At 41.6% G+C, this 24831-nt stretch overlaps 3 protein-coding genes across 3 annotated transcripts; 1 reads left to right on the forward strand and 2 right to left on the reverse strand.

Moving 5' to 3' along the window:
* The first annotated feature begins 261 nt into the window (after nt 1-261).
* LOC143589240 (nuclear transport factor 2B-like) lies at nt 262-3216 on the forward strand. The gene is made up of 2 exons (XM_077070068.1): nt 262-597; nt 2936-3216. The coding sequence occupies exons 1-2, from the start codon at nt 301-303 to the stop codon at nt 3008-3010; spliced, it is 372 nt and encodes a 123-aa protein (XP_076926183.1). The 5' UTR covers nt 262-300; the 3' UTR covers nt 3011-3216.
* A 3353-nt stretch (nt 3217-6569) lies between these two features.
* LOC143589241 (uncharacterized) lies at nt 6570-6870 on the reverse strand. The gene has a single exon (XM_077070070.1). It carries the CDS (start codon nt 6790-6792, stop codon nt 6586-6588), a length of 207 nt encoding a protein of 68 aa, XP_076926185.1. The 5' UTR covers nt 6793-6870; the 3' UTR covers nt 6570-6585.
* Nucleotides 6871-11429: 4559 nt separating this feature from the next.
* LOC143589242 (uncharacterized) lies at nt 11430-24366 on the reverse strand. Its single transcript, XM_077070071.1, has 3 exons — nt 24216-24366; nt 12644-12754; nt 11430-11894 (listed from the first exon to the last, which is right to left on the reverse strand). The coding sequence occupies exons 1-3, from the start codon at nt 24330-24332 to the stop codon at nt 11700-11702; spliced, it is 423 nt and encodes a 140-aa protein (XP_076926186.1). The 5' UTR covers nt 24333-24366; the 3' UTR covers nt 11430-11699.
* Between the last annotated feature and the right edge of the window lie 465 nt (nt 24367-24831).

Raw genomic sequence — 24831 nt, forward strand, 5'->3', positions numbered from 1 at the left:
CCCGAAAAAGCCTCGGAAAACCCGGTCAAATACCTGGTTCCTAAAAAAACCCGGTTTGTAGACCTCGGTAAGGTCGGATCTAGAACCAGGTATTTCGTGCTAACTCTTATTTTAATGATTTTCTTTTTTCCATATAGTTAAACTAAAAGCCCATCCATTTAAAACCCAGCCCACTTTCAGTAGCGTGTATACTCAGCTAGGTTGAACACACACCCACACAAACCATTCAAATCAAAATCAAAATCAAAATCAAAATCAAACTCAAAATAATAACAAACCAAGGCGGAGATAACAAGATCAATGGATCCAGACGCATTAGCCAAAGCCTTCGTGGAACACTACTACTCAACGTTCGACACGAACCGTGGCGGACTAGCTAACCTCTACCAGGACTCCTCCATGTTAACCTTCGAAGGCCAGAAGATCCAAGGCTCACAGAACATCGTTGCCAAGCTGACGTCACTACCGTTCCAGCAGTGTAAGCATAGCATCACTACTGTTGATTGCCAGCCGTCTGGTCCTGCTGGCGGTATGCTTGTCTTTGTTAGTGGTAATTTGCAGCTGGCTGGTGAACAACACGCGCTGAGATTCAGTCAGGTATATTGTTTCAACACGTTGTGTGTCACTGATTTGGTTTTAGGTTAGTAGTTTGATTGAATAGTTATGTGCTTTAGGTTAGGGTTAGGTTTTTTGATAGATGATTTTTAGTGTTTGTAGGTGTAGATTTGTAGTGGATGCTTGGTGATTTTATACTGTTGATATCGTGGTTTTGTTTGAGTTGCGGTTTTTTATGAAGTTATGTTGTTAATGTAATGTGCATTGTTCCTCTATATCGTCGAACACCTTATGTGCTATTGATTTCATTTGTGTGATGTTAAGGATTTAGGATTTTAGGTTAATATGTTGATTAAATAGTTAGATGCTATAGGTTAGGGTTAGGTTTAGGTTTTGATAGTTGATTTTTAGTGTTTGTAGGTGCGGATTTGTAGTGGATGCTTGACGATTTTATACGGTTGATATTGCGGTTTTGTTTGATTTTCGGTTTTTGATTAAGTTATGTTGTTAATGTAATGTGGATTGTTTCTCTATATGCTATACCGTCAAACACCTTATGTGCGTTGAGGATTTAGGATTTTAGGTTAATATGTCGATTAAATAGTTAGATGTTATAGGTTAGGGTTAGGTTTTTGATAGCTGAGTTTAGTGTTTGTAGATGCAGATTTGTAGTGGATGCTTGGCGATTTTATATGGTTGATATCACGGTTTTTGATAGTTGATTTTAGTGTTTGTAGGTGCAGATTTGTAGCGGATGCTTGGCGATTTATACGGTTGATATTGCGGTTTTTGATGAAGTTATTTTGTTAATGTGCTGTTAATTCTACTGTAATGTGCGTTGTTTCTCTATATGCTATATCGTCAAACACCTTACGTGCCACTTTATTGTAATCATTTTATAATAAATTATATGGAAATCAAATCAAACATTTGATTAAAAAAAAATATATGTTGATTAAGCAGTTAGATACTATAGGTTAGGGTTAGGTTTTTGATAGTTGATTTTTAGTGTTTGTAGGTGCAGATTTGTAGTGGATGCTTGGTGATTTTATGCGGTTTTTAGTTTTTTATAAACGAATGTGTTTATTTTCTTTCACAGTATTTGATGAAGTTATTATGTTAATGTGCTCTTAATTCTGATAATGTGCAATGTTTCTCTATACCTAATTGTGATCTTCGTTTACCGTGCCAGTGTATGTGCGTATCGCTAGTGATCTGTCTTAGGGCTGTCTTTGAGTCTGTCTATGTCTATTCATGATGTGCATTTGGTGATTGATTGTAACATATTGAAATATAATTGGAAGATGTTTAAGTTAACTCTTGCAGTATTGTCAATACATTTTAAGTTTATCTATAACTATTTCAAGTATTGAGAACCTGTAGCTTAAGGTGATACACAGTGAGACTGTTAAGCTTGTAAGAACATATGAGGGGTGTGGGGTGTTATTGAGAAGTAATAAAGGATAGATGCCTAATAGTTCATATTGGTAGGTGATATTGGATTCTTTGTAATGCATATTGTATTTTGTGTGTTTGTTTAGATTTTTTATAATGCAACATTTCTCATCCTCTTGCTTGCATAATTAAATAATTAGGCAATAACTTGCTCTAAAGTGCGAAGTTATGATGAGCGTGAAACTCATGGAACTTGTTTCCATAGTGCTTCCAACTACTAATTACATCAACCATGGTTCTATCTGTATTAAGTTAGTTATGACTTCTGATGTTATAAATGTCAATGGACAAATAAATCTGCATATGTGTTTGTTACTTTGGAATTTCGTGGCATTAATTGTGCTGTTATTTCTTCATGGGAAGAAGATTAATGAGATATTATGCTTCTGTCTTTGTTGTTTTCTCAAATTTCTACCTGCCATGTCTACACATAAGAATGTTAGAACCAAATCCACCATTTTAAGGCAAGTATGTGAGTGTCACACCAGATGTTATCTTGTATTGCAGGAGATTTGTCTAGAAAACAGTTAAATTGAGTTTTTCATCTCTCTTATTATATCACACGCATGTATATATCAATGACTAGATGTAGATTGTAGTCGTGGCAAAGTGGATGGTTCTGGTGAGTTGGGTAATGAGATAAACGGGTGATAACTAATATCTGATGCTATTTTGTATATACAACTGCTGTGTAAGATATGGTTAAACGTTATTATATTGATAATGTAGTTTTTTGAGTAATAGGAATTTTAAAGGTTTTATGCATGATGATAATATACATTGGGCAACTTTTGATTCGTTTGATCTATCTGTTGGGGTCCTTTTTAGCCGACTTATGAATTTAACCTGTTAGAGATAAACACCATAAACTCAAGAATTGACCCGTTTCTTATGATGTGTTTCTGTTTGTCTGGCTTTGATGCAGATGTTTCATTTGATGCCAACACCACAAGGAAGCTTTTATGTGTTCAATGACATATTCCGTTTGAATTATGCATGAGAAAAGGTGTCATTCTAGAACCCGAGCATGTTTCCTAGTTTTTGAACACCATTTATTTCTTGTCAAATTTACTATACTCGAGTCAGTGTTTAGATGATCCATCATTCTAGTACTGCTTGGCTTTTGTGCTCGTTCTACAAATGAGAACTATGTCTGTTTTTTTTCTTATGCAACTTATGTATGGCTTTGTTATCTGCTATTGGTCATTGGATAGTCGGCGAAATATATCCTGATATTTCCATGCTAGCAGTTAAGCTCGACAAATTGTTCAGGGCGGGCCAGCCATTTGTGCTATGACTGGAAACAGATTTTTTTAGAAAAAAAAACATATAATGAGAGCTGGCATTTGTCGACTCGTTCCTAGGCCCGCCTTTTCAACATGATAGCATCAAAGATAGTGGGGAGGGTAAGATATCAAATCACTTTTAAAGTGTCATCTTCAATAGCAAAATGACAATCATTTAACCCCTGAAAGTTGTACCTTATCATTCTGTAATATAAAGTGTGTTACTACTGAAAGATGCAAGTACCAACTTGGAATTGAAGCTAGTGGCAAAGAAGTATTATATCACGTACGCGAGGCATACACTTTTAATTTTTAACAATATTTCAAACTAGTTAAATTAGTACATGTTAAAATGGGTGAGATAAACGTGTCTGAATAGGTTCAAACAGGTTCTTACTAAATTTATGTATGGGTCAAAATGAGTTGTTTTAAAGACGGTCAAATTTTACATTAATATCTATTAACTTGATACATTGCCAATGATTCCAGTTAAGCAGACATATTTGCAAATTGCAACTTACATAATAATATAGATGTAAAAAAACCGGTTTCACCCAAATCGACCCATCTCGCCGGTTTTGGGACTCGTTCCCCTTTTGAACTACCAAACCGGTTTGAGGAAAAACCGGTTCTAAACCGAGTCGAATCGAGTTGGGCCAGTTCGACCTTTTTTTTTGCTCCTAAACTGGTTTAAACCAAACAAGTTTTTTTTTTTTTTACTTAAAACGGTTCTGTTTAACAACCGGTTTGGTTTGTAAAAAACCGGTTTTGTACACCTCTACATAACAATGTACTGTCCATCCTGGCCCACTGTCTGTATTTTATGGCTCATTATAATCCTTGTTATCTACTTTTTTTATATTTTTTTAACCATTAACCCAAAATAGCTAAAAACTTCTATTAAAAGGAACATATATTTGTATTTTGAACCTTTAAGCCTGGGCTACTTGTGACAAGAATATTTTGTGCTTACATATAACTTGTATTTAAACTTTAAAGTACAATTTGTGTCTATGTGATAAATGGGCGGGACCAACTTGCGAGCCTATTTATAAAGTTTGACCCCTTGAGCCTCTGTGGTTACAATTTCGTTACATGTTGCGTCCTTCAGTTAAATTTGGACCTTAAATGTAAGGGTGTTTCAGTTAATTTGCCACAATCTGATTATTTGTATTAATTCGTTTATATTAAAACCACCACCTCCATCGCTAGAGCCTTACCGAAGGAATACAATTGCTTAGGAAATAGTCGTAGGTCTAGCGGTTTACACTGCCTACACTTTCATTCAACGTGCCTCGTCCTCTGTGTTTTAGGCAAACCGCAACAACCATGCTTAACAGACGTAAATTTTTCAAAAACTCGCTCGAAACAAAACTAGAACACGTCAAACTATAATATCATGTTTGTGTCAAGTGTCAACAACTTATTTCTTGGGACCAAGTTCTATATTGTATCAACATTAAAAGGTTATGAAAATCATCATCATCATCATCATCATCATCATCATCATCATCATCGTACTCAGTATATCCCACCAATAGCAATGCTATGGTAGGGTCTGAGGAGGGTAAGATGTAGACAGCCTTACCTCTATCCCATAGGGATAGAGAGGCTGCTTCCGGTGAGACCCCCGGCTCGATAGTAGTTTTGCATCAAGCCTTGGACATAAGGCACATAACACTCAATCATCGGGACACCGGCTGATTGGTGCATGTGCCCTTGTCTTTCGGCTATCAACGCCACCACATGATGTCTGATTAACCTTCCGCCACTTTTAACGTTATTTTCACGTGATTAGTAAAATAACGTCAAAATTAGTGCAATTTTACTTTTGCCCTCCCAAGGGTTCACACATATATACATTATATGCGTGCACCGCAAGCAGGGCGTTAAAAGGTTATGAAAAATGACCAATTTATTAGGGCCGTCATAATGGGCACCTGTTTAGACATGATAAGACCTGTTAGCATAAAAGTGTGCTATGCAATTTTATACTTTAAAAATAATAAAAATTAAGACGCTAGAGAATATCATTTCCCTTCTTGGTACATAAAACGTATAACCGGCATGCTTAAACCACCAAATTCAATTGTTAAACGAGTCATTTTCATGTTTGATAATTGTGTTATGTGCGTCATCTCTAACTTGTTAAACACGTTAACACACGAATTGACAGCCTTAATTTTTATATCACTTAGGCTCTCACACTTAAGTTCTTGATTTTTTTTTTATCTATTTTGTAATTTTCAAATTAAATGACTAAAAATTAACTAGAAACTAGAAAGAATATACACATTAAACTAAATTTAATTTAGCCAAATTGCCACGATGTTAACATAACTAATTCCTTATTCCCTCACTAGAAACCATTTTTTTTCCACCGTAAAGTTGATCGCCGACTTAATATTTCAAGGGAAAAAAGACAAAACTGCCACCGAAAGTGTACCCAAATTGTGCCATATTATTAACAAAAAAAAGCTAGAAAAGAATACTTGGGAAATAAGTATATTAAAACTAGGAGTGTGCAAAGTCAGTTCAGTATGTTTACGTGGTTTAAACATAGCCATAACCATAACTATAACCAGGGTTCAGCGGTTACGGTTCGGCTATGGTAGAATGCTTGAGTCTTGACCATAATCACAAACAAATGGTCGGTTAATCATAAGTCGGTTAACAGTCGGTTATGAGTCACTTTTAGTTAATTTTGGTTGATTGTCCTATATATATTTTATGTTTTTTTTTCTTTATGCTAGTTGAAATTGGTTTGATTATGATGTAATAGATGAAATAGGGTTTACGAATATCTGAATATAGAGGTATAAAATTTGGAAATAAAGGTATAAAATTTGAAAAAATAAAACTTAACACATAAGGTTCGGTTAAGGCCGGTTAACGGAGAAACATTAACCATAATCGTGACCTAACAATCGGTTAATCATATTAACTTAACCATAACCACTGGTTTTATCGGGTTATGGTTAATTTCAGTTAATAGTTCGGTTTTCGGTTGTGGCTCGTTTTTTCTTGCCCCTAATTGTAACCATACATAATAAATTCTTATACCAAAAATTCAATCTACAAAGCCAAACTCGAGTTTAAGTTTAATTGATATTCAAATTCGACGTTAAGAGTCTGGTTTCTGAATCGGTCACGCTTATACGTTACATACATAAACAAAATAGAATTTGTGCATGTAAACTTACAATCTTTCAAAAGAACTTAACTTTATATCATTAATAACTTACAAGTACATCATGCAAATTACATAGTCACAATATTAATTTCGTCCCTAAGCATACATATGTATGTCAAGCACAACAAGAAACAAAATAAGAAACAAACCATAAAGAATGGTATGTATAAACATGGAGATCACACTAGTTTTCATGTTCATAAACCCGACCGATGTCTCTATTCCCGGCATTTGAATGATGAGTCCTGGTGCTAGAAGCGCAAACAACGCCGCAGCTATGACCGGGGCCGCCCAATCGTGCATCGTAAATCCGAAAACAGTTAGAACTTGAATGGGAAGAAGATTGAATGAGAGTGAGAATTTGATGTTAGAGTTGTAGTAGTAGAAAAGGCACTAAATGGCATGGGTTATAAACGATTATTGTGAGGAATATATAATTATGTGGTTGACGAGAGAATATATAATTATTTAGAATGTAACAAATTAGCAAAAGGTAACACGTGTGGGTGGGGGAGTGGGTCATTGATATATGGGTTGTGTTATTCATCTCATCTTATTATTATTATTATTATTATTATTATTATTATTATTATTATTATTATTATCATCATCATCATCATCATCTAACGAGTCGGTGCTATCGGGTCCCAGGGTGTTGCGACGGTAAGTCGTAAATTTTGTCAATTTCAGTTATATTTATTATAATATCAAAACTAACCCCTCACTCCGAAAAAAAAAATTGGTGTGACCAACAATGTGACACCACTTGACTCAATAGAAGTTCTAGCATTACCAAACTTTCTTTATTCAACATTAATAAAATAATAATTGATGAGAAAATATTAATGTAATTAAACTTTTTTTTCTTGGTTTTAATGATTTTAAGTTTTAAAATAAGTAAAAGTTATGTTGGAAATTGCAAGTGAGGTAGATAAGGAACCTTCCACCTCTGGTGGAGTGATTATGCTCATAATGGATAAGTGCCTACCCTCTTTTAGAGGTCAGGTTTGAATCTTGAAGCCTCCCAAGTTTTCTATTATAGTGTATTTACTCCAGAGAGGCTTCTCTTATAGAGGGTACAACATCTGTCTAGTGAAGTGACAGGTGGCTGGAAATTTTCTCGGGGAACGCCAAGCCAAACTCGGATGCCAGCGTGGGCCCGTTAAGACAACATAGCCTGGCCTGAATGGGGTGGTGGGACTCCTCAGTAAGAAGTTGCGGTCTAACTTAACTGTGAAATTCGCCGTTTAAAAAAAGGTGAGGTAGATAAGGGTATCTGTTTACTCTTACTTCGTCAAAGAACCAAAATACATGCGCATGTTAACAATGATGTGAACACTAAATCAGCTTTAATGTCCTGGACATTAAAATATAACTTAGGGTCTTATAGTAAAAACAATAATAATCCGTCACTTGACTTGACAACTCATTCACCATGTTATAAGCACAATCGACACTACATGTGATTAGCAAGTTGGATAAATATGAAAAAGATATGTCAAATGTTTAGTAAATTAAGGGTATTGGGCCATTGGGGGTGTCAATCAGGTTGGTGTGGGAGATTATTGGGTTGGTTGGCTACACCGCTACCAACCCTTTGGGTAAAAAAACCAGGTAACTCTTTCAGATTAGTGAAGCTGAACAAGCCGAGGGAAATATGGTATATCCGTTGATCAACGGTCATATGATCATTATATAAAAAAATAAACAACTTTTTTAAAACCATATAATCTCGCACACTTTTTTCCAATTTTTTGTACACACTCTCTAATAATACTACTTCATACTCTAGAAACAATTTTCATGTGACGCAACAACCAAATCCCGTTCTTGAACCGAGTATTAGGAGAAGGTGACAGCCATGGAACTACCAATAAGACGTGGTGGTGTCAATAATTTATATGCAGGTAATTTTGGTTTTAAGATTGTTAACAGTGATGACAATAATTATTAATTATTAATATATGTCCAATGCCTTGCGAACACTTTCGTGGCTACCTTTCTTGTATATGTTGGCCTTCTCACCCGTATATAGAGTTGATTGGATTCGACACCACTTGACATATCAAATCAAGTAGGATAAGTGAAGAGATATCATACTTATATGTATTTTATTATATTGCTTTTTGGAGCACATCTTACATGATGTGTTAGATATTTGCTATTTTATTATTATTATTATTATTATTATTATTATTGTTATTATTATTATTATCCGATCACAAAAGAGACATCACCATCATCATCATCATCGTACTCAGTATATCCCACCAATAGCAAAGCTATGGTAGGGTCTGAGGAGGGTAAGATGTAGACAGCCATTCTCATATTGCTATCATGTTATACGACCCATATAACACTTTTCACTAGAGGTGCACAAATTGGATATTAGAAAAACTCGGGTTGGGGTATGCAACTATGTTTAGGTATAATTGGGTATTATCAATAATCGGGTCGGATTCGGGTCGGGTATTGGCTTGAAAAACCATACCCTGTGTACAGGGTTCAAGTCGGGTATTGAACCAGGTCTTCAATGCCCGGGTATTTGTATACCCTATTTCTGGGTATTGAAAAAACTCTATTTTCGGGTTTTTCGGGCTTTTTTTCTGGGTAGTTTTTGGGTATGGATTGTAATTTTTAAGGGGTTGCACCTTTTAGGGATATATTTGGGTATTTTGCAGGTATTTTTCGAGTATTTTAAGGACCCAGTATTGGGTTTTGGAAAACCCCGATTATGGGTATGGAATTGGTTTTGGTACGGGTTTTGGTACTTAAATGCATACCCTATCCGTACCCTACGGATAGAGTCGGGTACGAGTTCAAGGTATTAAAAACCCAGGTATAAAAAAAACCGATTCCAAGTATTTTTTTCGGATCCGGTTCCAGATTTAGGTACCTCTACTTTTCACATTTCATTAGGCCCAGATAATCTTATATGGATTGTATGATATGGAGACAAATAGACAATGTTACATATAAAATATAACATTTTTATATTTTATACGAGACCATATGATATGTGTAAAATGTTATACGGTCCTGATGATCAACCCATATGTGGATGCATACTTATGAGTACATATTTCTTTCTAGAATGAGTACAAATGTAGAACTCTTAACTAACGTTGGCCGGCTTGTACGATGTTCCCAATGTTGTCTACCTAGATTTTGGATTTGGCCTTGTCATCTATAATCTATTGCTGTTGGATTATTTCATTATTTGCTATATTTTCTTTCCAAGCTATTAGGTCTGATATCCGAAGGAGATGACAGATTGGGCACCGGTTATTATAGGCGTGTTACTTTTCGTGATATTGACACCCGGATTACTATTTCAGCTGCCTGCGAAGGGCCGAGGAGTGGAGTTTAACAACATGCAAACAAGTGGAGTCTCTATTTGCGTCCACACCATGATTTACTTCGGAGTCATTACCATTCTACTTGTTGCCATCGGTATCACTATCACGATAGGCTAAGCACGCTACCTTAGTTTTTCGAGAATTCATTACGTTGTTTTGTAAATGTTAATCATACATTGTTATGTTTCTTGTAGAATGTTGTTTGGTGTATCTATTTGTATCCATTACTCACTTTTAACACTTCTTTTATCGAATTGGCCATGTTGTAATTCGCTTGTAATTAGCTCGTTAAAAACTCTTTCTTAGACCAGCTTGAGCCGATCTGGCCTGACCCAGTTGCAGCGTATAAAGTATAAACATTCAAGTGGCGTTAGAGCTAGAGGTGCACAAAATACCCAGTTCCGAACCCGAACCCGAACCGAAACCGGTTCCTACCTGTACCCGACCCGCAGGTCGACCTGGTATTGGGTTTCTCCCCAAACGTGTACCTGGAAACGGACCCGAACCGGTTCCACATTTACCTGGTCAAACCCGAGCCGAGCCGAGCCGAAACCCGAAAAAAACCCAGAAAACCCGGTCAAACCCTGACTATACCTTGGACCGGTTCCTACACGACCCGGTTTTGACTTTTCTTGACCATCCAATTCCTAAAAATACCCGGTTTATGCACCTCTAGTTGGAGCTGAAGGTAGCTGACTGGTACATATTTACAGCATTGTTTTTTCTTCTGTATTAGTAGCTTCATACTCTATTTAGAGGTGCACAAAAAACTGGTTCCCGGACCAGTATTAAAGCCGGTTTGGCAAGAACCGACCGAATCCGTCAGTTTGGGGTCGGTTTCCAAACATATACTTTAAAATCGGAAAACCCCAAACCGATACTTTCCCCTCAAATATCAGTTCCAACCCGAACCAGTTACAACTAAAACCGGTTTTGACCAATATCCAACCCGAACCAGTTTGAGCAAAAAAATAAAACCTAGCTTGTTCACCTCCACTTCATTAATTCTTAAGACTTCTTTATTTGAAACTATTGTTACCTTGTTTTTTGACATTTGTTTAAAAAAGAGATAATTTAAGAGCTGGTTCTCAAATACGAGCTCAACTTTTCGGTTCAGATTAAAAATTATGAGTTGAACAATTCATTCGGTATCGAAATTAAGATTGATATCTTATTGGCAATAATATCTTATAGTCATAGCTAGAGGTGCACAAAATGCCAGGTTCTGGACCCGACCCAGTGTGCCCAACCCGGAACCAGTTCCTACCCGTACCCGACCCACGAGTAATACCTGGTATTCGGTTTCTCCTTGGACCCAACCCAGATCTGCCAGAACCTGTTCCGCCTTTACCCAATCAAAACCCGACCTGACCCGAAAAAAACGCGGAAACCGGTCAAATACCTTACCATGCATGGAACCGGTTCCTGCCCGGCCCAGTTTTGACTTTTGTTGGCCATACCCGGACCGGTTCCTACAAAATACCCGGTTTGTGCACCTCTACTGATAAGTACTCATAGCCAACCGTCACAAGTTATCACCACTTAAAGCATTTAAGTTTAAAGATATGAGTTTCTTAAGCTAATGAGTAACATATTTAGGTAAACGAAAAATCAAAATTGTAAGGACCTGAATTGTGAATTGGTTGGTTTAGTTTTGGTCGGATAGACAGTATGCACGGTACGAATCCATATTTTCGGAGTCGATATCTAATCAGAATAAACCGTTCCATCCAAATGATGGTATCGATTGTATTATTACTCAAAACAACAAGGGAAACGAGACCCGACAAACACAAATAAGTTACCATCAAAAGGGCGAACATTGGAATCACTGACAGAAAACATTTGTTATCATCTTGTCGTTGCTTCATCTTTGGTGACATTGAGATTTGCATTTTTTTGGGCGTCTTGGTTGTCGAGCACAGCTTGTGCTTTCATGGCTTGCATCATCTGCTTCATTGTTTTCTCCTCTTCTTGAAGCTTCATTTCAACTATCATCTCCGCTTGCTTATCAACCGGCTTGAAGTATTCATTAATAGCTGCCTCCTGCAATCAATCAAACACATAAGCCACCAATATCATCAACAAAAGATGAAGCTACAAGTCAGTTACTTATGACTAGAGGTGGGCAAATAAACCGGTTAACCGAACCGACCCGAAAATCGAACCGAAACCGAACCAGTTTGAAACCGATTATGTAGAAACCGGTTTGGAACCGGTTTGTAATTTTCTCCACCAAAACCGGTTAACCGAACCGAAATCGGCCAAAACCGGGCAAAAACCGGCCAAAACCTGAACCGAAACCGATAAAAAACCGAGCCGAAACCGATCGTCACTGTTCATGAAACCGGTTTCAATCCGAAGCGAAACCGATCATAAACCGGTTTTGACTTTTATTGACCAACCTGAATCGGTTTTAAGTTTTAAACAGGTTTGTGCACCTCTCTACTTACGACCAAGCCTAACAAAGCGGGCAGGTCGGGTCGGATAACGGGTCAAAACAAGTTCGGGTTGAAAAGAGTAGTTTTAGAAATACAAAAGTATCAAATGAGTTCACTTGCTATAATTTTTATAGTATCTCATACTCGTTTTTATGTGTTATGCACATATTATGCACTCAAGTGACACCGCTCTATAGAGCATATTTGAAGAGTAAAACCACTATAAGACTCTGAGTTTGTTACTGTTGCGATAAGTTACTATAACTACCTAAATATGCAGTTAAATACTGTCATAAGTTATAACTACATCTAACTGTCTATATTTAGGTTTTAGGTAAATTTACAAGAAGTTACCGTGTCCTCTAACTGCTTGTTGACAGCTTTCATCTCTTCCACCATTTGCCGCACCTCAGATAATATAAGCTGCTCCGGGATCTTTCGAATTTCGGCCTTCTTCCGTTCTGCCTATATTCAGGGGAAAAAGATGAAAAATAATATTCAGATTTCACATAAATCTGTCACATTCACGATGATGCAAAAAAAAAATGTTAAAACTACATAGAACAAGTTCACAAGTTTTTTTTATGCAATATTAGGGAAAAAACACTTAAGTGGATTAGTTCATGAAAACCAAAAGAATTGAGAAAATTCAAATTTAGATCCCAGGTATGGATTTCGGGACGATGGATGGGCCAAACCACCGAGGGATCATGAGTGAGTTGTGTCTTGTGATCAATAGGTATGACCATTTGATGTTGACATGCTTTCCACACATCTCCATTCCTATTGATACACGTATCGGTCAGCCAGTTTTTTTACATGTTCTTCGCGTTGACTCGATTATATTACCCACGTTAATCAAAGTCAATATGATCTAACTAGTATGTAGCATTCACTTAACTAATATTCACCTAAAACATAAACTGTAATGTAAGCTCATAAGCATCTGCAGCGTGAGCCTCTTCAAGCATAACAAACGTACCTAGTATAATCCACTTACAACAAAGTTATTATTAGAGTGGATAGAATGGCTGGTCCCGCGGAAACCCGCAGGTGACGGGAGCAAACCTTATAATAGAGTCTAGAATCTGGACTTAAACAAACGATTCAATTACTGGAACATAATAACCTGATTCGAGATGGGATGTCTACGAGAACCCAATCTGAGATGGGAAGTCCTCGATACAAGGTTAAAGAAAACCTAATATTTAGATAGTAATATTCGACTCCCTATTCTCACTCTAAATAAATTTATTTAAAGACAGAAAATATTAAATAACATTCGCAACGAGGAAGCTAAGATTATTTTTATTTTATTATATATATACACATTTTCTATTTTACGGTTGTATGGAAATAATCATCAATTAGTTGAACCTTAAACAGTTATACCAGTTAAGTGTTTTCGACGGTAAACTTCACACAGAAGCCGTATGTATCAATACCAACTGGAGGTTCACAGACAGCCCAAAGCCAGAGTCTTGACCATTCATTATACAGAGCACCCAACAAAGACATGCCAGCCCGAACCTGAGTTAATCAACCCAGTGAATTATTTTTACTCACCATCACCAAATGCCCGAGTAAAGTCTTGGGCAGAGACTTGTTACAGCCCAGTCCCAGGCCTCAATGATAAATAAAATGTTACTAAACTTTGATGCCCGGTTTTCATTATTTTTAGTAATCATAAAAATACTAAGTTGATAAAATACCAATATGCTTCAACGAAGAATTTTAAATAAAACATTAACCAGTGTCAAGTGTCAACCTATGCAGTTCATGGGGAAAAATATCGGATACCGGTCAAGGAACGACATTTGAGATTCCAGTTATCGCGGTGAGATATCTGTTAGGGTGAGCAATAACCGAATTGTTAACCGAAAACAAAATTAACCGATCTCTTCAAAAAAAAATTCTTCATATTTTCAAGCTTTTTTTCCTCTATTTCATGTATTATATGTATAAAAATAGTTTAATACTATCATTTTAATGTATTTTTATATCTCCATTTCATGTACTAATATCTCAATTTCATATATTTATACATTAATTTCATGCAGTTATTCCTTCATTTCATGTATTTTTAAGCAAAATTTTAGCCCAAGTTTGACAATGGTTATTAACTGAAATTAACCGAACCGAACCGTGCACACCCCTAATATCTGTAATTTTAATATCATGCAGAATTTATATATATAGCAATTTAACACTAACAATTCAGTATAGTCACTGGAGAAGTTTCATTGAGGCCTGAGGTGGCCGCCCCCCCTGGTTTTTTTTTGCGCAGTAGTGTAAATTTACCCGTTTCGGCCGAAAATTTTTATACGTAGTTGAAGAAACACTAACCGGACCCCGGACAGATTACTGGTAACCTGGGGGTTGGAGAGATGTTTCCCACGAGGGGTTAGACCCTTGGAAGATGGTTCTTCTGATAACCTGCAAAACAGACACCGTGAGCTCGTCACTGAGAAGGGGGGGTTCCTCCTTGTGACCACCCTCCGGCGTGAGAATCAGACTAGATTGCTCTTTAAATATAAAAGTATATTAAGAGATTGCTAGAGCAGATATCAGGTATATATGATAAGATAAGATGTTCCAAGATGATCATACCATTGGGGTATTTATAGCCGAAGGTAGGTTTCCAAGGGGTTTAGCCGGCCCAACACGCTACCAACTGTAACCTATGCACGTGCCTTGCCTGTGAGTGGTGGATAGGTAGCGGCTGACACAGAGCAGGCGTGTCGTGCACTCTTCCTCTTCTGCCAACTACAGGCTAGGCACGTGGTATGGCAGGAGTTGGTGGGTAGGCGGCGGCTATTGGTCACAGTGCTGTGGCGTGCTGTCTGCCATGCTGCTGTCAGTGAGCTGTCGCATTCTTGGTCAGATCTTTTGTCTGTACCTCGTCAGGTATCACACAAAAGATCCTCCATCATACGGACTGGCTCATTTAGGCGGGAGTTTTCCCCCTCCCGCCTTTGCTCATTCCTTCAGGTGACACTGGGGAGAGTTAAGTGCCTTGTGCGTGTAGCCATGCTGCGCGGGTGGCCTTCCCTAATGGCTTGTATCCGAGGCTGCGGGGACAGGCGGAGTCCTTCACCATTGGGAGGCATTTCCTGCGGGACCAGCTTGCGTACTGCGCGTAAGGACGTTACGTCTCTGAGCATGGTTGGTCCTGCGGATCCAGTTGGTCTCTGCGCAGACGTCCCTGTTTAAGGTGAGTCTTGCGGGTCCAACTGGGCTCTGCTGGGACCTACCTCTTCAAGTCCCCCCAGTCCAATGTTCTTCTCATGAGTGTTTAATAAAATGAGGTGAACTTTTGGACTTGAGCAAAGGGTTTTGAAAAGGGGTTTCGTAAGGTTTTCCATGGGGATTCTTTCCGCGGAAGTCCTTGTCACTTGCAGAAATGCCCGAGTTTCCTGCTTGGTCTTTGGGTATGATGCGGGTAGGTCTGTAACCTCCTCGCAAGTCAGGAGCATTGAGTCCCAGTTGTATGTATTTTCCATGAGGTTTTGGTAGTTTTGAACATAGTGATCAATTATGTTAAGACCACCAATTCCATCTTGGAGCTTCAAACAACGTAGTTCTCGACGTTCCCGCTATGCGGGGATGTTATTTCCGTTTCCGCAAGCATTGCCCAGAAGATCCTTCTTGGTTTCAATTCCCAGCGGAGCGCTAGGTATGTGAAGGGTTTTGCCTTAACACTGTACCTGTGCTCGTCTTACGGTTACTTTACTTCCAAGGTATTCCTGGCGTCAATTCCCTGCGGGTGTTAGGTATGTGAAGGGTTTTGCCTTTACACTGTACCCGCACCCGTCTTATAGTTACTTGGTTGCCGAGGTACTTGGCTTCAATTCCCTGCGGGTGCTAGGTATGTGAAGGGTTTTGCCTTAACACTGTACCCGCATCCGTCTTACGGTTACTTGTTCACCAAGGTTTTCTTGGCTTCAATTCCCTGCGGGTGTTAGGTATGTGAAGGGTTTTGCCTTAACACTGTACCCACAGCCGTCTTACGGTTATTTGTTTGCCAAGGTTTATTTGGCTTCAATTCCCTGCGGGTGCTAGGTATGTGAAGGGTTTTGCCTTTACACTGTACCCGCATCCGTCTTACGGTTACTTGCTTGCCAAGGGGTAAGGGGTATTTTCCCGCTTACTTTTTAATATTTTCGAATTTTGAATTTTGAAATTCGAAGAGTTGGTGAAAAGATAAGTCCAAACCTCTGAAACGTCGTGCGACGGTTTCTTCTGACTGTGTCAGAACGTGCAGGGAGTTATGGTGACGTGACAGAACATGGTCATTCCAGTTGCTTTTTCAGGCGCGTGGGCACGGGATTTCGGGCGCGTAGCCGCGAAATCTCTGGCATACGTCCTTGTGACAGATGTTGCCAGCTTGCTTTTGCCACGCGTCATAGTTTCATTGCACCTTTGATTTCTCTCTCTTCCGTATTAAATTCATCGCATTAATTGCGATTACTATATAAAGGGGGAGAGGGTTATTTGCAATTCACACTTTTCACTTTCATCTCTTCTTCTCAAGTAATTTCCGGCGAATTTTTCTGTTCAGTAAAGCATTACCATGAAATCTCTTTTCATCTTTCTTCCACCATGTCTTCTCATGATGCTGATGACCAGAAGACTGCTGGTGAATGCCAGTGCTCTCTTCCTGTCGATCTGTACCAGTATATCGTCAGGAAGTTCATGCTCGAGTCTCTCGAGCCTGAGTTTCCTGAACCCCACCATACTGTGTACGATGCCCCTAGTGGCAAGATCGGGGTTTATGCTGCATTCTTTGTCTACGGAAACCTTAGGTTTCCGTTGACAAAGTTTGTGTACCGTGTCCTGGAGAGGCACGGTGTGCACCTGACAGAGGTGCACCCCATGGCCATTGCCAAGGTCCGGCACTTTGAGTGGGTGTGCCGGATACTGGGCCTTGAGCCCCTCGTTGACCGTCTGATGACCTTCTACACTTGGAGGTGCATCCAGGGGTGGTACACTCTTACAACCCGTATCAAGGGTTTAAAGATTTGTACCACCGAGCGGAGTCTTCGCTCATGGAGAAGAGAGTTCTTCTTCATATCCGCTCGCGCCATCCCTATCGCCATGAAGTTCAAGAATGGCCAGGCGCTTCCGAACCTTCCCGCCCTCAACTACGAGGAGGCGGAATGGTTCTCGAAGATATCCCGGGTCCAGTCCCCGGTTTTCCGTTTTCCGGAGTCGGCGATGGTGATGCTGGGGATGAGCCGGGTGTGGAAGGCGGCGAATGCGGATAAGGTTCCGATCGTCCTTGAATATGGTTCGAACTCTGTCCCTTATGGTACGTCTTGTTTCATTTTGCTGACTTCGATTTTTTCTAACTTTCTTGTTGATTTCAGAGGGGAACGATCTTCAGTCGCTCCTGAACCCGCGGGAGGAAGATGGTCCCGCGCGGATGGGTACTCGTGCTCTGGACGAGAACGAGTTGCCCATCTTAGAGCAGACCGCGGGTCGGTTCGTGGAGGTTTACCCGCCAGGCCAAGAGATCCTGAGCCACCGACGGCCAGGTAAGCCTATCTTCTACCCTGAACCTCTCAATGCTGTGCCTGCTGCTGGAGTTGACATTTCTTCTTCTGAGGAATCCGCAGAAGGTCCTCCACTGGTGCGGAAGAAAAAGGCTGCCGTCGGGAAAGGCAAGGAGAAGGTGGCCTCTACGGCCGACCCGGGTAGTCCTATCTGACTCGGAGTCAGATAGTGCAGAGGTGGCGGGGAAGCCCGGTGGTGAGGAGACCACCGCTCCGGAGGCTGTAGCTGTTACCTCCGGGGAGGCAGCGACGACGACGGTTACCGGTGTCAAGAGGCCGGTTCCATCGGGTTCGCCCTCGCTCGTCCGTACGTTCAAGCTCAAGAAACCCCGTAAGTACCCCATAGTTCTTGTCTAGATTTGTTGTTTCAAATAAATTTTTCTAACACTTTTGCTTGTGCAGGTGTGGATGTTGACGCATTCCATGGTGGAGTTGGAGCAAGTATTCCCCCGCCAATGAGGGAAGGCTCGGTCAGCCTTCCCGAGGCGTCGACCCAGGCGTCTGCGCCTGCTTCCGTTGGTTCCAGCCTTCCTGAGGCTGTTCCAGCTGAGAAGGTGTCTCCGCCGGCCGTGAGTGCAATTTTTACAGCATCTTTCACGGAGCCGGCGGTTACTGTTGCTGAGGAGGCGACGCCAACAATGGCTACCACAGCGGCTGCCACTATACCTGCGCCACCGGCACCGACGGCCGGACCATCAGGTACGCGCCGGGCTTCCCGCCGATCTATGCCACCTTCCCATCTGCCTGACCTGTTGGATGGATTTCCTTTAGGTTCAGGTGATGGGTTTGGCGGCTATCGGCCTGTTATTGACCCTACAGGTACGTAGGGTTCTTTTTCCTTTGTATATTTTTGTCATCTTTTCCTAACTGCCTTTGTTTCTTTTGCAGTGTCGGATTCCAATGAAGTGTATGTTCCAAGATGGAACATACGCCGAGGAACAACCCTTCGCACCCCTGTGGAGTGCGTGGATTGGGCTCGCCACGCTGCTCCTCATGGTGCGTTGGGGGAAGCCATGGCTAGCTACCAGGAGGGTAGGCTAACCAATGAGCTTCGGGTTCTCCAAGCCCGGATGCAGCCCAGCGTCGAGCTGCTTTGTCGTGAAAACGACAAGTTAAAAGCAGCTCGCGCCAAAGAAATATCTGAGACGCGGGCTCTGCGGGAGGAGAACCGGCAGTTGGCCGCTGCCGCCGCCGAGAATGAGAGAGCATTCAAGGCCCTCGAGGTTGAAGTCCAGGCGCGACTCGAGGCCCGCTCCAAGGCTGCCCAAGCTGTGAATGAACAGCTTCGGCTGGCTAAGGAGACTGCGCGAAACTCAACTGAGAGGGCTGCCAAGGCTGAAGCTGTTGCTGAGCCGCTTCGCGAAGAGAATGAGCAGCTTAAATGCAAATTAAAGGCTCTTCAGCATGCTCATGACGCCTTGGCAATGGAAGATGCCAAGAAGCTGCAGGAGATCCTTGACCAGAGGGGGGTGCTTGACCGCACTGAAAGGAAACTCAAAAGCGTCGAAGAGGCTGCCGCCAAGGAAGTTCAACTTGCCAACCTTGATAAAAGCGGAGCCGAACGTGCTTACAAAGAAAGTCAAGCTACCCTCCAATGGCTGCTTCGAGAAGCGTTGCCTCAGGTATCTTTATCTTTTTCTTTACGCTTTCCGCTCGTAATTAGAAAATGTTCTAACTTGTATTCTTTTGTAGGTTGTGCGTCGGGTCCTTTCAGAGACCTCTTATGACGATGCGATGAGCGCAGCCCTCAACGCTTCTCATGAGGATGGGGAGAAGACTGGCTTCCTGCTTGGTCTTGGGTTTGCTGAGAGAGGCTTTCCGCCCTCCAACTTCCCTTTATTCAATGTTAATACTGAAGCTGCTTATGACCAAGCTGTGAACCAGTACGCTGCCTTCCCGCATCCAGTGGTGGAGAAGGTGAATGAAGCTGCTGCTGCTGATGATGGGCTAAACATCCTTAAGGCTTTCCTTGGGCAGCCGCTCTCTGACGGTGCTGGTCCAAGCGGAGGTGGCCCTGAAGCCTGATCCTGAAGATCCCTTCCCACTGCTAGGGTAGACTTAGCTTTGTATAGATTTCTTTTAGGCGGGTAGTTACCCGGCCACTGTTGTAATATATCATTGAAATATACGATTGTTATTCCTTTCATTGGATTCTTTGCTTTATAAACTTATGACTTGCATACTTAGTTTAAAATAGCAATTTTCCAAGTGTTTAGAATAAGAACCTTTGAACGTGGTTGATAGTGGGTTAAAGTTTCGCTTCCTCCTTCGTGATTGTGCGGGTAGAACCGTCACTTGCACTTGGTAGGATGGCTAAACTTTAACTTTTATCTAACCTGCGTGTAGGTTTTTCTTACTTTTTGAGGATAAGTTAACCTTTGAACGTGGTTGATAATAGGTGTGAAGTTTTGCTTCCTCTTTCGTGATTGCGCGGGTAGAACCGTCATTTGCACTTAGTAGGATGGCAAAACTTTACCCATACCTGACCTGCGTGTAGGTTTTTCTTACCTTTTTAAGAATTTTGTTTTGAACCGTTCGACGCGCGGTTGTCGATAGGTTAGTGTTCATCTTCCTTTCATGATTCGTGCGGATAGACCGGCACTTTCATTTAATGGAATAATTGAACTCTTCTCCTTCAACTGACCTGCGTGAAGGTTTGCCATGTTATTGGGTTCGTGCGGGTAAGACCGCCTTCCCACGCAACGACTTCACGTAATGTGAATGCCGTCACCAGTGTTGGATAGTTTTAACCGTTCGACGCGCGGTTGTTGATAGGTTAGTGTTCATTTTCCTTTCATGATTCATGCGGATAGACCGGCACTTTCATTTAATGGAATAATTGAACTCCTCCTTCAACTGACCTGCGTGAAGGTTTGCCTGTTGAGGATAAGTTAACATTTGAACGTGGCTGATAATAGGTGTGAAGTTTTGCTTCCTCTTTCGTGATTGTGCGGGTAGACCCGTCACTTGCACTTAGTAGGATGGCATAACTTTACCCATATCTGACCTGCGTATAGGTTTACCTTTTCCTCTTAAGAATTTTGAACCGTCCCACGCGCGGTTGTTGATAGGTTGGTGCAGTTCCCTCGAATGATTCATGCGGATAGACCAGCACTTTCATATGGTAACTTTTTTTTCCCCTTCAACTGACCTGCGTGAAGGTTTATCATGCTTTTTGGGTTCGTGCGGGTAGGACCGCCTTCCCATGCAATGACGTTTTTTGTAATTATGCGGTGAAAACCGGCATATTAGTGTGTACAAAAGTATAAATGTAAATCATCAGCTTCGACGTTTGAAAGAGAATCATTTCCATTAGAAGTGGCTCTTGGCCTTTTCTGTACAAATTGGAATTGATTACATGCAAACTGTGTAATTGAACTCCCTTCCATGTTGGGACAGGAGTGCCATCGAGCCGACACGCACCTGTTTCGGGATCTCGTTCTTTACGCAGCATGTAGTCTCCATATTGAAGCTGATTTTTTATTCATGTTTACCCCAGCCATGGTTCCACACGCACCTGCCTGCCTGCTTAGCTTTTATTTCGCCACGAGGTGTGCGAGCGTCCCATCTCTGACGAATGTTTCGACCATGTCTTTTACGTCTATGCATTCTTCAGTGTTGTGGCCTTTTGTTCTGTGATAGTCACAGTACTTGCTCCGATCAGCATCGTGACGATGTCGGATTACTGGAGGCTTTGGCCATGGGAGCTCTTCAGTAGCAAATATGTCAGTGACGCTTTTGGTAAGTGGCGTCCATCTGGAGTTCCGGTGCAGCTTTACATTATCCCTTTCACCCAATCGGTGCTGTAAGCCGGATGAGGTGTCAAAGTTTACCCTTGACTGCCAAATGCCTTGCTTCCGTTTTTTGTTCAATCGGGCGGTGAGGACGTTGTCCTCTCTCGTCCTCTGGGTGTAAAGGTTTGTGCTCTGCGGAAGGTCTCTACCCAGCTGCTTCTCCGTTTCCGCATAGCGTTTGGCTGCTGTCATGATGCCATCCCATGTGGATGGCATTCCATCTTTACCCGTTAGGGTGCGGATAAGCTCTGGGTCCTGCGCGCCCTGGATGAAGGCTGCACGAACAAGATCCTCGCTGATATTGCCCAAACTTAACTTCTTTGAGTTGAAGCGAGTGATGAAGTTTGGCAGAGATTCATCTTCTTCCCGTATGCATTTGAGGATTGTCCATTGCTCCTCGGTATACTTTCGCTGCTGGCTGAAGTGTTGGCTAAACTTCTGCTGGAAGTCTGCCCAGTCGTAAATGTGGTTAACCGGTAAACGATCAAACCAAACCCTAGCAGCCCCCACCAGCGTCATTTGAAACATGTAACACCACGTGGGTTCCGTCCAGTTGCTGACGGTTGCCCCTGCTATGAACCTGTTCAAATGGTCGTCTGGGTCGGACATACCATCATAAGTGCCTATGTTGGGCATTTGTTTGGCACTTTTTGGGGCAATTGCTTCCGCAATGTCCCTTGCAAATTTGGACGTTCCCGCATTTGCAACGTTCGGTCTGAACGTTTTGGAGAAGTCTCGTGAACTTCCACCTGTGCTTTTTGGTTTGAAGGCTTGTCCAAAATGCCTTCTCGGTTGGGAGTCCGTTTCCTTACGCTTCCCTTTTGCCCTATGGCGAGGGTTCGCGTCGGAGTCAGATTCCTCCGAGTCATTGTCCAAGTATTCTTCGAATTCGTCGGCCTGTTGGACGGAACGCAAGCGTTCGTCCAACTCAGCTTGGAATTCCTTTTGTCGTGCCTCCGCCCATGCCTTAACTTCATCGAGAGTTTGGCGGGGGAGTCTTGTTCGTTTTTTAAACTGGGTATCGGTGAATCCCAGTGGGCGATTATTTACTGCACTTGCCCCAGCTTGGGTAACTGGGGTAGTGTTCGTAAAATTTACTTCACTTGCCCCGGCTTGGGTAACCGGGGTGGTGTTTGTAAAAACTGTGTTGCCGGTATTCCCTCCAGTAGCTGGGGTTGTGGTTACCGGAGTTTCTTTAACCATCTTTCTAGAAGTTTGAAAAAACTGGAGAAAAATGAAGTTCTAGCTTTATGCACGGATGGCGCCAATGAAGAAACACTAACCGGACCCCGGACAGATTACTGGTAACCTGGGGGTTGGAGAGATGTTTCCCACGAGGGGTTAGACCCTTGGAAGATGGTTCTTCTGATAACCTGCAAAACAGACACCGTGAGCTCGTCACTGAGAAGGGGGGGTTCCTCCTTGTGACCACCCTCCGGCGTGAGAATCAGACTAGATTGCTCTTTAAATATAAAAGTATATTAAGAGATTGCTAGAGCAGATATCAGGTATATATGATAAGATAAGATGTTCCAAGATGATCATACCATTGGGGTATTTATAGCCGAAGGTAGGTTTCCAAGGGGTTTAGCCGGCCCAACACGCTACCAACTGTAACCTATGCACGTGCCTTGCCTGTGAGTGGTGGATAGGTAGCGGCTGACACAGAGCAGGCGTGTCGTGCACTCTTCCTCTTCTGCCAACTACAGGCTAGGCACGTGGTATGGCAGGAGTTGGTGGGTAGGCGGCGGCTATTGGTCACAGTGCTGTGGCGTGCTGTCTGCCATGCTGCTGTCAGTGAGCTGTCGCATTCTTGGTCAGATCTTTTGTCTGTACCTCGTCAGGTATCACACAAAAGATCCTCCATCATACGGACTGGCTCATTTAGGCGGGAGTTTTCCCCCTCCCGCCTTTGCTCATTCCTTCAGGTGACACTGGGGAGAGTTAAGTGCCTTGTGCGTGTAGCCATGCTGCGCGGGTGGCCTTCCCTAATGGCTTGTATCCGAGGCTGCGGGGACAGGCGGAGTCCTTCACCATTGGGAGGCATTTCCTGCGGGACCAGCTTGCGTACTGCGCGTAAGGACGTTACGTCTCTGAGCATGGTTGGTCCTGCGGATCCAGTTGGTCTCTGCGCAGACGTCCCTGTTTAAGGTGAGTCTTGCGGGTCCAACTGGGCTCTGCTGGGACCTACCTCTTCAGTAGTGTAAGTTTAGCCTTTTTCGGCCGAAAATTTGAGCCCCCCCCCACCCACACACACCATGCCTCGGTCCAAGCTTCGCCTATGAGTATATTATACTCTCCTCCTACGATTAACAAAATGAACCTTATGCAACTTACAAAACACTACAAGTAGGCGCTTATTTATTAAGACTCAAAACACTAACATTAAACATTAAAAATTAAAAATTGACAACTAAGACTTAAAACACTGATATCGGGAACCTATATATCCGATATCGACTCTTTTGTTATGTTTCTATACTCAAGATCAAGAAATATATTATCATATAAATACTTATAACTTAATAATACAATACAGCTTTTAATGAAAAAAAAAAATGGTTACACTATTGTTACCTCAGTAATACGTTTTTGAAGCTCAAGACGGTAAGATGTGATACGGCGTTCTTCGTAACCTGATAAGACTCTTACATAGAACATCGCTTTCCGACCAAATTCAATCAATTTCTTCATCCTTTGAGACGACGAATTATCAATTTCAGACGACGAATTTCTGGAAATGTAAAATGATTTGGGGTTGGGGTTTTGAGTTTTGACTCTTGAGATTAACTTGAACCGGCCCATTTGTTATTCTTCCGGTTTGTTTTAATGAATATGAGTCGAGCCGGACCTAGAGGTGTACAAAAAACCGGTTTGGGTTTAAAACCGGTTTCACCCAAACCGCCTGTTTCAGGACCGGTTCTCCTTAAGATATACCAAACCGGTTTTAAAACCAAACCGGTTTAAAATTGGTTAAAACCAGTTAATAAACTGAACCGAACCGACGTAACCAGGTCGGCCTATCTTGCTTCTAAACCGGTATGAGGAAAACCGATTTTGACCATTCGCTGACCAAACCGGTTTCGTACATCTCTAGCCGGACTGACCTGAAAATTTGAACTTGACTTCGGCTGGGTTTTAACAAGAAAATGTAAGATAAACATTTCAAGTTCAATAGTTTAAGCGACCATTT

The sequence above is a fragment of the Bidens hawaiensis genome, unplaced genomic scaffold (genome assembly GCF_021521415.1).
Source record: "Bidens hawaiensis isolate Kalapana, Puna unplaced genomic scaffold, B.hawaiensis_p1.1 tig00037285_1, whole genome shotgun sequence".
Classification (NCBI taxonomy): Eukaryota; Viridiplantae; Streptophyta; class Magnoliopsida; order Asterales; family Asteraceae; genus Bidens; species Bidens hawaiensis.

Coding starts and splice junctions, on each gene's coding strand:
- LOC143589241 (XM_077070070.1), bottom strand. CDS start 6,792: ATGCACGATTGGGCGGCCCCGGTCATAGCTGCGGCGTTGTTTGCGCTT.
- LOC143589240 (XM_077070068.1), top strand. CDS start 301: ATGGATCCAGACGCATTAGCCAAAGCCTTCGTGGAACACTACTACTCA. Junction 598..2,935: donor ACGCGCTGAGATTCAGTCAG/GTATATTGTTTC, acceptor GCTTTGATGCAG/ATGTTTCATTTGATGCCAAC.
- LOC143589242 (XM_077070071.1), bottom strand. CDS start 24,332: ATGAAGAAATTGATTGAATTTGGTCGGAAAGCGATGTTCTATGTAAGA. Junction 12,755..24,215: donor TTCAAAAACGTATTACTGAG/GTAACAATAGTG, acceptor CCCTGAATATAG/GCAGAACGGAAGAAGGCCGA. Junction 11,895..12,643: donor ACAAGCAGTTAGAGGACACG/GTAACTTCTTGT, acceptor GATTGATTGCAG/GAGGCAGCTATTAATGAATA.